Genomic DNA, 14676 nt, shown 5'->3' with positions numbered 1-14676 from the left:
GAATATTATAGAGCAAGATGTAAAGGCCTAGGAAAAATCTTTGTGACCTTATTCCTCACATGCAAGCAGAAAATGGATTTTAGTGCAGGCCACTATCATCATTCGGCACTTCGAAGAGGAAATAAGGGAAGACTTCCTTGCCCTTGTGCACGCTCAAGACCTCACCGGTAAAGGTTTAGCCTGGCTCGTTTTGCGCACCGTTGAAGATCTCGGATTGGACATGGCCAAGTGCAGGGGACTTTGTTTCGATGGAGCAAGTACCATGATGGGAGAATTCAAAGGGTGTGCCGCAGTACTCATGAAGAAGTACACCCTGGCCAAGCCAAGCCACTGCTTTAACCACCGGCAGAATCTAGCACTGACGAAGGCATGTGACGTCAAGGAAGTGAAGATCGCTCTTCAAACACTGACCGAGGTGTACAACTTCGTTCATTCTTCGAATATTCGCTCTCTCCGCTTCACAGAGGTTGTCAAGCTTACCTCAGCCAAGCGCGAAAAGCTTGTTCCCCTGTGCCCCACCAGGTGGATTGAGAGGCATGACGCAGTGCTGGTTTTCGTTTAATTTCTGCCTTTCATCGCTGTTTTTCTTTTTCTAGAGGAAGAACTTGACGCCACCGCTGGGCTCCTCATCGCCATACGTGTTCCCCGCTTTCTCGTTGGACTGGTTGTAGTGGAGTGTATATTGGCGCATACTCTCGAGCCGAGGCGAACTCTTCAGAGAAAAGATGGCGACCTGGTGTCAGCCTATGCCACGCTTCGTGGCATCGAGACCATTTTTGCCAAATTCAGAGCAGATGCGGAGAATCATTTCCACGACGTGTTCATGAAAGCGGAAGAGCTTTTGGTCGAGGTGGGGTCATCGCATGACACCATCCCTGTGCCACGACTCTGTGGACGACAGACCCAGCGATCAAATGTTCCGTGCGAGAATGCTGAGGACTACTACCGCCGGGCGGTGTGCATTCCGTTCGTGGACCACGTCTTGGCTGAGTTGAAGAGTCGGTTCGGCGACGACACAGTGCCTGTCGCACTTCAGCTCAAGCAACTCCTCAAAGGCCCCGAAACGGATGTTGCGGCTGTGCTTCAAGCGGCGAAGCTCTACGAGCTCGACATCGAATCCCTAACACTCGTGAAGGCGCTGGGCATTATCTGTTCCGGTCTTCCAAACTATCAAAGAAGCTCAGGCACACGCCAGCACCAGCATGTTCCCCAATCTCGCCATTCTCTTGAAAACTCTGTTGACGCTTCCAGTCTCCAACGCGTAAGCTGAGAGGTCTTTCTCAGCATTGAAAAGGCTGAAAACCTATATGAGGAGTACCGTCGTCCAAGAGCGCCTGAACGGACTTGCCCTCCTCTGTGTCCACTATGATATCCCCATTTCAGTCGAGCGAGTGATAAGCAAATTCGGTAAAAAAAAAACGCTGACTACTCTTTGCTTAGTGAGGCACTTGTTGAATACTTGGGAATTTGTAAATACATTTCTTTAGATCAGCCAATCTTTGCAAATGTGTTACCTCAGTCCCATGTAAAAGAAGCCCTATATGAATTCCTTTTTATCTCCAGCTGTGTCTAATTTTACATATTAACTCTTTTTTTGTAAAGATTAGGTTTGTAATTTATATATGACCTGTATTATGATCACCCTTGCTGCTTACATATCGAGATAAACGTTTAGTTATTTTCGAAAGTCATATGGTGATGATTTCTACCTGTTCAGATCTGCCTTTTCACTGGTCGGATGTACAATTTGAATTGTTTCTTGTTATTGCTTGCCAGCTTAAATATTGATTGCACTTCATATATATATATATATATATATATATATATATATATATATATATATATATATATATATATATATATATATATATATATATATATATATATATATATATATATATTTAGATCTAAATATATATATATATATATATATATATATATATATATATATATATATATATATATACACACACACACACACACACACACACACACACACAAGAAAAAAATCATTTGTCACATATACGTTGATTGCTCGGGAGCTGCGGATTTTAAGCAAAGAACCGCCATCACTATCCATTGGTCTTCACTGTTTTGAGGCTGTCGCTAACATGAAATTTTACCATCGGGCCCCCCCAAATTGATTTTCTGGATCCGCCCCTGAACACGCCACAGAAGCACCCGCAAGTCACGCTTGTCTTCAGATCATACTGGGACGAACAATGGCCTCTTAAATACCTGTTATTTATCACTTTTTAGGCACAAGTAAAGATAGCTGGCCCTGTAAGTGCTGCGAAAAGCCAAGTCAATTGATTTACTGCATATAAATCACATCAGTGGTATATAAAGTAACATTAAATATTAATGTGGGGCTAGGCGTTTTAAATATCAAATGCGTTTTACACTAATTGATAAAAATACTTCTTATATGCACTTAAAGAGACAGATATCTTTTTATGTCCCTGAAATAAGATGGATTATAGGGATTCAAAAGGCTATTGTTCGTTCGAGTGTGTCCTGACAATGGTGCTTGTTACCAGCTTGTCTTGCGTGTGCTCGTGTGGTATATGGTCAGTGCAAATCGGCATGTTTGGGACTTACATAAGAAGGTGTGATGGGAAAATTGTATCTATTCACGTTCAAATATATTATTAAAAAAAATAACGTCAATATTCATCACAACAGTTGATTTCCACGAAAGCACAAATTAACAACGTGCATGTATCACATCTACGCTCGTGAGTGGGCATATGGAATGAAACCACTGATCCCCAAATATATGAACGGGTTAACTCCGTGCAAGTCTTGAAGCCCGCAGACCGCCATCTTTAGATTCCCTCGCGCCAAGTATTTAAATAAAGATTATGCATCACCGCTCCCTGAGTGGCAGTAGAGGTGATAAAACACTTCATTACAAACGTATGCTGAATTTCCCAATGGCCTAACTTCTAGTTTTCATCGTTTTTCACGTTAACTGTTTCCTTATTTTGCACATTTTTATTCGCATTATTCAACCATAACATGCTCTAAATAGCATATATGATATGTTTTGAAGGATTATTGATCGTGGTGGGATAGAACAAATGCTACAGTTTGAGAGAAATTAAACAAAAATGAAGTCATTGTATGAAATATTTTTCTTTAGTTTCCTATCTAACTAATTGTTTCCTGTTTTGAATCTGAAAGACAACAATGTGGGCTGCCTGTTTTATGTCCCCCGCAACGTTTATTGGTTAACTCTAATATATATTCAATGCAGTACATTATTTAAGATTATTTCCTGTTGGATGTGGCATTTATTCTTCCGCCCATTCAAATAAGATTTCACAACCAAACGCATCGGCTACCACATACGCTCTTTAGAGAATGTTACAGTCAAATAATGCGAGCAAGTAACGAATGTTTGTTTATATGAACAATGGAAAACTAGAAGCTAGGGCGTTGGAAAATCCAATAAATGTGTGAGGAACTGTTTCATCACGGATTACTACCACTGCCACTCAGCGGGCGCTGATGCCTGAACTTTTAAATAAATACTTCGGCCGGAGGGAGTCCAAAGATTGCGGCGCTGTGGGCTTCAAGGTTTCTGCCTGGCTAGTACAGAGGACAAAATGGCTGCGTTAGATATCAGTGAACGAAATAGACAAGAAATATATAAATAATCATTAGAGGATATGCAAATAAAAATATAATAATAATAAAAGAAACAATAATAATAATAATAATAATAATAATAATAATAATAATAATAATAATAATAATAATAATAATAATAATAATAATAATAATACTGATAATAATAATAATAATAATAATAATAATAATAATAATAATAATAATAATAATAATAATAATAATAATAATAATAATAATAATAATAATAATAATAATAATAATAATAATAATAATAATAATAATAATAATAACAATAATAATAATAATAATAATAATAATAATAATAATGATAATAATAATAATAAAAACATTAGTAAAAATATTAATAATAATAATAATAATAATAATAATAATAATAATAATAATAATAATAATAGTAATAATAATAATAATAATAATAATAATAATAATAATAATAATAATAATAATAATAATAACAATAATTAATAATAATAATAATAATAACAATAATAATAATAATAATAATAATAATAATAATAATAATAATAATAATAATAATAATAATAATAATAATAATAATAATAATAATAATAATAATAATAATAATAATAATAATAATAATAATAATAATAATAATAATAATAATAGTATTAATAATAATAATAATAATAATAATAATAATAATAATAATAATAATAATAATAATAATAATAATAATAATAATAATAATAATAATAATTATAATAATAATAATAATAATTATAATTATAATAATAATTATAATAATATTAATAATTATATTAATAATAATTATGTTATTTATAATAATAATTATACTACTAATAATAATAATAATAATAATAATATTTATAATAATAATAATAATAATAATAATAATAATAATATTAAAGAATATAATAATGATTATAATAATAACAATAATAATAATAATAATAATAATAATAATAATAATGTATTATAATAATAATAATAATAATAATAATATTTATCATAGTAATGAAAAAAAACAACAACAAGAAAAGAACAGCAACAACAACAAAACACCACCACCACCACCACCATCAACAACAACAATAACAACCCCAGCGCCGCCACCCTCCCGCCAGTACTCACCATGAGGTGCAGGCAGCGGGCGGCGTCCAGGTGCACCGCGCCGCTCCTCTTCCCCAGCCATTCCTCCACCTCAGTGTTGCCGCGCATCGTGGCCACGTCCAGAGGGGTTCTTCCTCTCTTGTCCCTGATGGGTAGGGCCGTCACGTCCTTCTCCGTCAGCCGCTGGACCACCTTCAGATGCCCTCTCTCCACAGCCAAGTGGAGGGGTGTGCGGCCATACCTGTCCTTGGCGTTAAGGTCACTGAAGGCTTTGAGGACAGACACACACTCAGCACTGCCCCGCTTAACAGCCAAGTGGAGGGGTGTGCGGCCATCCTTGTCTTTGTCGTTAAAGTCACTGGAGGGTATGAGGGCAGACACACACTCAGCACTGTCCCGCTCAGCAGCCAAGTGGAGGGGTGTGCGGCCATCCTTGTCTTTGGCGTTAAGGTCACTGGAGGGTATGAGGGCAGACACACGCTCAGCACTGCCCTGCATAACAGCCAAGTGGAGGGGTGTGCGGCCATCCTTGTCTTTGTCGTTAAAGTCACTGGAGGGTATGAGGGCAGACACACACTCAGCACTGTCCCGCTCAGCAGCCAAGTGGAGGGGTGTGCGGCCATCCTTGTCTTTGGCGTTAAGGGCACTGGAGGGTATGAGGGCAGACACACGCTCAGCACTGCCCTGCATAACAGCCAAGTGGAGGGGTGTGCGGCCATCCTTGTCCTTGGCGTTAAGGGCACTGGAGGGTATGAGGGCAGACACACACTCAGCACTGCCCCGCTCAGCAGCCAAGTGGAGGGGTGTGCGGCCATACATGTCCTTGGCGTTAAGGGCACTGGAGGGTATGAGGGCAGACACACACTCAGCACTGCCCCGCAGAACAGCCCAGTGGAGGGTGTGCAGCCATACCTGTCCTTGGCGTTAAGGGCACTGGAGGTATGAGGCAGACACACGCTCAGCACTGCCCCGCTCAGCAGCCAAGTGGAGGGGTGTGCGGCCATACCTGTCCTTGGCGTTAAGGGCACTGGAGGGTATGAGGGCAGACACACACTCAGCACTGCCCCGCTCAGCAGCCAAGTGGAGGGGTGTGCGGCCATACATGTCCTTGGCGTTAAGGGCACTGGAGGGTATGAGGGCAGACACACACTCAGCACTGCCCCGCTCAGCAGCCAAGTGGAGGGGTGTGCGGCCATACCTGTCCTTGGCGTTAAGGGCACTGGAGGGTATGAGGGCAGACACACACTCAGCACTGCCCCGCTCAGCAGCCAAGTGGAGGGGTGTGCGGCCATACATGTCCTTGGCGTTAAGGTCACTGGAGGGTATGAGGGCAGACACACACTCAGCACTGCCCCGCGCAGCAGCCAAGAGGAGGGCCGTCCTTCCTGTGTGGGGGAGGGGGAGAGACACACACTCTTCAGGGTCTAGTAATAACCATACGTTATCAAAGTGTCCTACTGACCACCGACCGCACACTGCACCACTACTAGAGTCCGTTTCATTCCGTCTGTCCACCAACAAAGCGGGAATTTTGATGGATGTGGCAACTGAGCATTTCTAGTTCGTGAATACGTGAAAATCAACTTTTGTGATAGACATTCAAGCTTATTTTTCAATAATATATTTGAATATTTATGTGTACAAAAAACAACTGTCACTTGCATCGATAACTAACATGCAAGCACACGAAAAGACTAACTTGTATCAAGTAACATAGTCACATGATGCTCGAACGAGCTATTTTTTTTCTTCAAATTCATTGATTGATAGCTCATTTCAGGTATATTAAAAGATATCTGTCTCTGCAAGTGCATGTAAAGGTTATCTTAATATCTTTCTGCATCTAAATAATGATTTTATATATATATATATATATATATATATATATATATATATATATATATATATATATATATATATATATATATATATATATATATATATATATATATATATATATATATATATATATATATTATTCGAAATAACATGAAATAGTAAATAGTAACTGTTGAATGCGATGCTAGGGTATTTAGAAAATTAGGCTACCCATGCTATTTACATACAACAGATCAAAATTCCTTATGTATAGACACTTGCAGAGACGGATGTCACTTTATGTACCTGGATGAGATGAAATATGGGTATCTGAAAGGTTATGAATCGTTCGAGTATATTCAGACTATACTATTTGATATACAAATTGTTCTTTCGTGTGATTATATGGTAGATTATCGATGCAAATCGGCATGTTTGCGGTTCATATAAGAAGAGGAGAGCTGATGAGACGAAGAGCCTTAGACTCCACTCTGTCCCAAAGAGCTGTGTGAGTGGAGTCCCCCCACACGTGAGATGCATACTCCATACGAGGGCGGACAAGGCCCCTGTATATGGATAGCAACTGTGCGGGGGAGATGAACTGGCGGAGACGATACAGAACGACCAACCTCGAGGAAGCTGATTTAGTGAGAGAGGAGATGTGAAGTTTCCAGTTAAGATTTTGAGTTAAGGATAGACCGAGGATATTTAGTGTTGAAGAGGGTGGCAGCTGTGTGTTGTCAAAGAACAGGGGATAGGTGTTTGGAAGATTGTGTCGAGTTGATAGGTGGAGAAATTGAGTTTTTGAAGTATTGAAGGACACAAGGTTCCTTTTACCCCAATCGGAAATGATAGCAAAGTCTGAGGTTAATTAAGCGTTCTGCAGCCTCCTGTCTGGAGTCATGTACTACCTGTTGTGATGGTCTTCTATTGAAAGAAGTTGAATAATGCAGAGTGGAGTCGTCGGCGTATGACTGGACAGGACAGTTTGTTATGGAAAGACGATCATTGATGAATAACAGGAAGAGAGTGGGTGATCGGACAGAGCCCTGTGGAACACCACTGTTGATAGGTTTAGGGGAAGAACAGTGGCCATCTACCACCGCAGAGATAGAACAGCCGGAAAGGAAACTGCAGATAAAGGAACAAAGAGAGGGATATAATCCGAAAAAGGGCAGTTTCGAAAGCAAAGACTTGTGCCAGACTCTATCGAAGGGATTCGATATGTCTAGCGCAACAGAGAAAGTTTCACCGAAACGGTTAAGAGAGGATGACCAAGAGTCAGTTAAGCGAGCAAGAAGGTCGCCAGTAGAACGCCCCTTGCGGAACTCATATTGGCGATCAGATAGAAGGTTAGAAGTGGAAAGGTGCTTTTGAATCTTCCGGTTAAGGATTGATTCAAAAGCTTTAGATAGACAGGAAAGTAAAGCTATAGGGCGGTAGTTTGAGAGATTGGAACGGTCACCCTTCTTAGGCATAGGCTGTACGAAGGCATACTTCCAGTAGGAAGGAAAGGTAGATGTTGATAGGCAGAGACGAAAGAGTTTGACCAGGCAGGGTGTCAGCACGGAAGCACAGTTTTTAAGGACAATAGGAGGCACTCCATCAGGTCCATAAGCCTTCTGAGAGTTGAGGCCAGAGAGGGCATAGTAAACATCATTAGGAAGAATCTTAATAAATAATAGGCATAAAGAAATCAGAGGGGGGATGAATAGGAGGAATATGCCCAGAATCGTCCAGGGTGGAGTTCTTACAGAAAGTTTGAGCGAAGAGTTCAGCCTTAGAGATAGATGAGACGGCAGTGCTGCCGTCCGGGTTAAGGAGAGGAGGGAAAGAAGAAGAAGTGAAATTGGAGGAGATATTTTTGGCTAGATGCCAGAAGTCACGGGAAGAATTAGAGGAAGCTACTACTACCATTACTATGCTATGTTTGCTCCTCCTCCTCAGCCTATCAATAATATTACCACTGTTACGACTAAAAATACAACTACTTTTACCACGACTACTGTTGCTACTACTATTTTTTTTACTACCAATATCAATATTTCTCCTCCTCCTCCCACTACTAGTATTATCACTATTATTACTGATGCTACTGCTACTACTATTATACGGTAACTAATTTTTTTTTTTTTTTTTTTTTTACAGCAAAGGAGACAGCTCAAGGGCACAAAAGTAAACATTAATAAAAAAAGCCCGCTACTCGCTGCTCCTAAAAAGAATCCAAAGGGTGGCCGAAAGATAGGTCAGTTTCGGGAGGAACTGTGTCCTGATACCCTACTCTTGAAAGAGTTCAAGTCGTAGGCAAGAGGAAATACAGATGAAGGAAGATTGTTCCAGAGTTTACCAGCGTGAGGGATGAAAGAGTGAAGATGCTGGTTAACTCTTGCATAAGGGGTTTGGACAGTATAGGGATGAGCATGAGTAGAAAGTCGAGTGCAGCAGGGCCGCAGGGGGGAGGCATGCAGTTAGCAAGTTCAGAAGAGCAGTCAGCGTGGAAATATCGATAGAAGATAGAAAGAGAGGCAACATTGCGGCGGAATTTAAGAGGTGAAGACTATCAGTATGAGGAGGAGGCTGATGAGACGAAGAGCCTTTGCCTCCACTCTGTCCAGAAAGAGCTGTGAGTGGAGCCCCCACACATGAGATGCATACTCCATACGAGGGCGGACAAGGCCCTGTATATGGACAGCAACTGTGCAGGGAGAAGAACTGGCGGAGACGGTACAGAACGCCCAGCCTCGAGGAAGCTGATTTAGTAAGAGATGAGATATGAAGTTTCAGTTGAGATTTTGAGTTAAGGATAGACCGAGGATGTTTAGTGTTGAGGAAGGTGATAGCTGGGTGTTGTCAAAGAATAGGGCATAGTTGTTTGGAAGATTGTGTCAGTGGATAGGTGGAGAAACTGTGTTTTTGAGGCGTTGAAGGACACCAGGTTCTTCTTGCCCCAATCGGAAATAACAGTAAGGTCTGAGGCTAAGCGTTCTGCAGCCTCCAGCCTTGAGTCGTTAAGTTCCTGAAGGTGGGTCTTCTATTAAAAGAAGTTGAATAATGCAGAGTGGAATCATCGGCGTAGGAATGGATAGGACAGTTCGTTTTGGAAAGAAGATCATCAATGAACAACAGAAAAGAGTGGGAGATAGGACAGAACCCTGTGGGACACCACTGTTAATAGATTTAGGGAAGAACAGTGACCGTCTACCACGGCAGAAATAGAACAGTCAAAAGGAAACTGGAGATAAAGGTACAGAGAGAAGGATAGAAACCGTAGGAGGGTAGTTTAGAAAGCAAAGATTTGTGCCAGACCCTATCAAAAGCTTTTGATATGTCCAGCGCAATAGCAAAAGTTTCACCGAAACGGCTAAGAGAGGATGACCAAGAGTCAGTTAAGAAGGCTAGGAGATCACCAGTAGAACGCCCCTTGCGGAACCCATACTGGCGATCAGATAGAAGGTCAGAAGTGGAAAGGTGCTTTTGAATCTTACGGTTAAGGATTGATTCAAAAGCTTTAGATAGACAAGAAAGTAAAGCAATAGGACGGTAGTTTGAGGGATTGGAGCGGTCACCCTTCTTAGGTACAGGCTGTATGAAGGCATACTTCCAGCAAGAAGGAAAGGTAGATGTTGACAGGCAGAGGCGAAAGAGTTTGACCAGGCAGAGTCTACTGGTCTACTGGTCTACTGGTCTACTGGTCTACTACTAATCTCACTTCTACTTTTTAGGGGGAGATGCGGGGGTGAAAGAGGAAGTGGATACAGTAAGGCAAGAAGGAAGTTTGGGAAGGAAGTATGAGATGATAGGCGGCGGGCTCTCCGCCTTGCTATTCACGTGTTTTATGTCTTTCTGTTAAGCGAGCAGGGGAGACCGGGTCTAGTTGTTACAATTTTTGTTTAGTTTTTTTGTGCCTCAGCACATACAATGATTTACTGAAATGAAGTTTGTTTGCTAGTCTAGTTAGGAAAATGTCTCCATTTATTGAAATCACTGGCAAAAGAACAAAACAATGCTACGTTAAGTAGTACAGCTCTAATTAATGAGGTGGTGTCAGCTGTAACAATTTTCCCCGGGCAAGGGGTAAGTTGTGACACCCTTTGGGGTAATTTCTTACAGCTGATTTTATCTTACAATTACATTAAACGAAACCTTTATATGAATATGCCTGGTGGCACTTACAACTCAAAAGTATGTTTAAACAAGTTCTGGAAACTCTGAAACACAGCAAGTGGTCTATTGGCATGATTTAATATTCCTAGTCCTTGACAGCTGATTTTCTTGGTTAATTAATCATCAGTCGGAATCAGTTTCTGGTTGCACAGATCACTCAGATATTCCCGGCGTCCGTCGGTGCAGTCAGAGTGTGCCCAGTATTTACAGATCATACACTCTACCCATTCTTCACCTGGAAGTTGTTATAAGCCTGGGGTAAGTTGATACACTGTAACAATTAGCCCCATCCATACATTTTCGTGTATAACCACGCGCCCAGCACTGACAATGTGTGATATCCACGGCATGCCTTCACGTATCGAAGAACACTTCCAATACATCCTAATGAGCTACAAACAATTTCATTGATATCATGCGTGTTTGATCAATACAGGATTTACTATTGCTACAAAAAAAAATACTTTTCGAGTTAAAAATCGTTTTCTAAGCCATACCTTTGAAGGCGAAGGTCCATCAGTGCAACACTCAGTGGCAGTTATGATGGCATGGAGTAGGCTTTTAAACGGTAGAGTCCCGCGCTACATCAGGAAGCTTGAAATAACGGCCTTGTAACAACTTACCGTGTAACAACCAGACCCTGTCTCCCCTATTACACGGGAACGATTTTGGCTGAGCATAGCAAGTCTGGCAGCACATGTTCCCTGACGTGACTCTCCTCAGCGACCGTGGGGCGTAGGAGTGGTTGATTTCAGGCTTCTTGTACCTCAAACAATATATGCATTTCTTCTCAGCCATGGAGCACTCCTTGGATTTATGATTAACAGAGCATTTGAAACATTTTGGGGCTTCCCCATTTCTCTTAGCAGTGCAGTTGGCCTCAAGATGGCCATATCTCTAACAATGATAACATATAATTGCATGGTATCTGTCTCTCACTGGGTATATTCCCTATTCTAATTATAACTTGTTATGATTCTTGTGAATCAACTCTCTCACAGTTGGGTCACACCTCAATATGTAATGCATTGCACTGCCAGCTGCAGGCTTACTAAAAATCAGCTCAATTATATTCTCAACACCCTCAATTGCGTGTAAGAACTCATTGCGGTCTAAGATGGTCTCCTTTATTTTTTCCTTGGTCTCCTCTTTATGCACGTTACATATCATGATCTTTGGTTTCATCTTTCCAACACTCTTGGTACTAATTTGCTCAACAGACTCCAATTTTTTAGCTGCTTCATCCATCATGTTCTCATTATCAAGGTTCATTATATTACCTCCATTAGTGAATCTTGAATCAGTAATCTGAATGCCTTGTAATGCCTGGGAAACTTCACTTTTTAACTCCGTAGCCTTTTTATCTTGCTCAGAGGCCCTAACAACAAGTATATTTTCTTGACTTTCCTCCTGCGTTTGGTGACCTCAGCCCAGCTTGCACCCGCTGACTGCATATTCGGCGAGCTGCAACACCTCTGCAACCTCCCCAAGCTCTTTTCTCACACTCACGGCCTGTGACTCAACTTCTTCCTTTACCCCTGATATTTCCTTAGATAATTCTTGCTTGAATTCAACTCAACTTCTTCCTTTACCCTTGATATTTCCTTAGATAATTCTTGCTTGAATTCATCCAATTTCTCCACAATTTTGGTAGCCAGAGATGCTTTATGGAGGCATGGGTTGCAAACCCAATTAATTTTAGGTATATTCTCTTTTATACATAATATATTCACTTTTATACATAACACAGGATCCCCGAACTGTAGGAGACATGACAGCATAACTGTACGCCGGAGGCACCGTTGTGTGTAGGAGATGTGCTGGGTACTCAGCTTTTGTGAAGGAAATTTGCGAGACACATTTTTTGTGTAGCAAATATGACTGACTATGTGTAGGAAATGTGGCAGTGCCCCAACTTTTGTAGTTTTGTAGAGAATAGGACTACGTGCCACGGTGACCACTCAGCCATCGTCTCCCTTTAATACTATTAGCCGGTGGATGAGTGGTAGCGTGCTGGGCCCTCATTCACTGCGTGATGGACGACGCGGGTTCGAATCCCCACGCTACCACCTCGGATTTTTCAGTCACCGCCGAGTGGCTTAAAACTACCCACATTCTGTCCTGAAGACCACCCATCAACCTGGACTCTAGAGGAAACCGTCCAAATGAATCAAGAAGGAGTTCCGGTGGGCAGCATGAACCAAGAGAAGATGGCGCCATTATAAACACTTGCCTGCGCCATGACGGGCTGGGGCCGACTTCCATTCAGGCCCCTCAAGAGAACCTACTAGCGCTACAGGCGTACACGTAAAAAAAAATACTACTACTACTACTACTAATACTACTAATACAACTACTACTACTACTACTATTACGACTACTACTACTACTACTACTACTACTACTACTACTACTACTACTACTACAACTACTACTACTATTACGACTGCTACATAAAAGATACCTCCATCCATGTTTATTTTTCCGACACATAATAATGGAGGGCTCCATATCTTAGAACTCATTAGCCCAACTCTGTTCGCTAATGACTGTGGCATCGAACAATATCGCTAATACTACTTAGCACTAAATCTATACATAACACCCTATCACCTATTGCGTCTAGATCCCCCTTTTCTGCCCTACTCATGTCACTCCCGACCCACCCTAATGTGAATCTCCACCACTGTGGCCTCATGGCCCATATAGGAGATGTTGGTGGCTTTTGGTCCAGAGTGGCTTGCGCCCCTGAGATACAGGATGGCCGACCTGAGCAGGGAGAACGAGAGGCGACACCTCATCCAGGCGACAACGTGGCTCCTTGGCTGATGCTTCTTTTCTGAGATCAGCTGCGCGAGTCGTGTGTAGAAGCATCGGGCCCTGGGTTCCATTCCGCCGGATGTGGTGAAGACGAGGGGGGTGAGGCTGCCCTGATCCACATGTTGGATTCTTTCACCGTATGCCCTTGCCTTCTCCCGCTCGTTCCTTTGGTGGGCGGCTTCCAGGGGCAGCTCACGGTGACAGGCAACCATCGGGTCGAATATGCGGATGTCCATGAACGCCCGCTGTCCGCGCACCCAGAATCCGCAGGCACCCATCAACCCGTGCCTCATGTTAGGTATTGGCCGTCCTGTACCGAAGGTGTTCGCCGTCCAGGGGAAGCTAGTGCCGGCTCGGTAGTGAGGTCTTGGCATACCTCCCTAAGCATGCTAGCTGTCAGATCCCTCACCTCATCGTGTCGAATACAGACGAAGCCTTCCTTTTTACATGTCATGGTGTGCGTGACATCACAGAGATCAGGCAGCCCCTGAATCGGCCAGCCATATCTCAGAGCAACGGCGTCTACAAATTCTTGTTTGTTGAGGCTGAAGCCTTTTGCTCTGATTGGTAATGACGTGAGCCAGTTAGAGGCGCCTGCCCCCTGTGCTGTGTGGATTTTTCTACCCATTTCTGTGGACAGGTGGAGTGTTAGACAGTCCAGCTCGTCCTTTTGGGCCTGGTGTCTTTCTTTTGAGATTCTTCTTCTGATTTCTCTCATTTCTGTTCGGTCTATTTTGCCCTTTCCCTCCTGAGCGATGATCCTGTTGATGAGGGATCTGGTAAGGCTGATAGAGTTTTGGTTCTCCTTAACAGCCAGCTTCTCAGGGTTGGTGATCCCCATTCCGCCCAGTCTTAGGGGAAGTGCTAGCATATCCCTCTCCTCCTCCCCCAAAGCATGAGGTTTCACCAGCGCTGGCAAGAATACATTCTTGACGGCATTCTCAGTGATCGGAGGAGTGGACTGATGCCGGGGATGGTGAGCATCCTGAACGTCTACCGATGTTGGATGCCGTGGGTGTACGCTGAATAGGCAGCGTGGCTCAGTCTTGGCAATGGCAGACAAAACTTCTATTTCCTTCACCCATTCAGCTACTTTGTATCCTACGTACTCCTTCTTATATACCT

At 42.1% G+C, this 14676-nt stretch overlaps 1 protein-coding gene across 1 annotated transcript; it reads right to left on the bottom strand.

The window, feature by feature from the left end:
- Nucleotides 1–4770: 4770 nt before the first annotated feature.
- LOC126989579 (serine/threonine-protein phosphatase 6 regulatory ankyrin repeat subunit A-like) lies at nucleotides 4771–5616 on the bottom strand (the record flags this gene model as incomplete). Its single annotated transcript, XM_050848149.1, has 1 exon — nucleotides 4771–5616. A coding segment is annotated over exon 1 (798 nt), but the record flags the coding sequence as incomplete, so codon positions are not given.
- Nucleotides 5617–14676: the final 9060 nt, after the last annotated feature.

This window comes from Eriocheir sinensis, unplaced genomic scaffold (genome assembly GCF_024679095.1).
Source record: "Eriocheir sinensis breed Jianghai 21 unplaced genomic scaffold, ASM2467909v1 Scaffold1220, whole genome shotgun sequence".
Classification (NCBI taxonomy): Eukaryota; Metazoa; Arthropoda; class Malacostraca; order Decapoda; family Varunidae; genus Eriocheir; species Eriocheir sinensis.
Note: the sequence above shows the minus strand (reverse complement) of the source record. Positions and strands in the feature narration are given on the sequence as shown.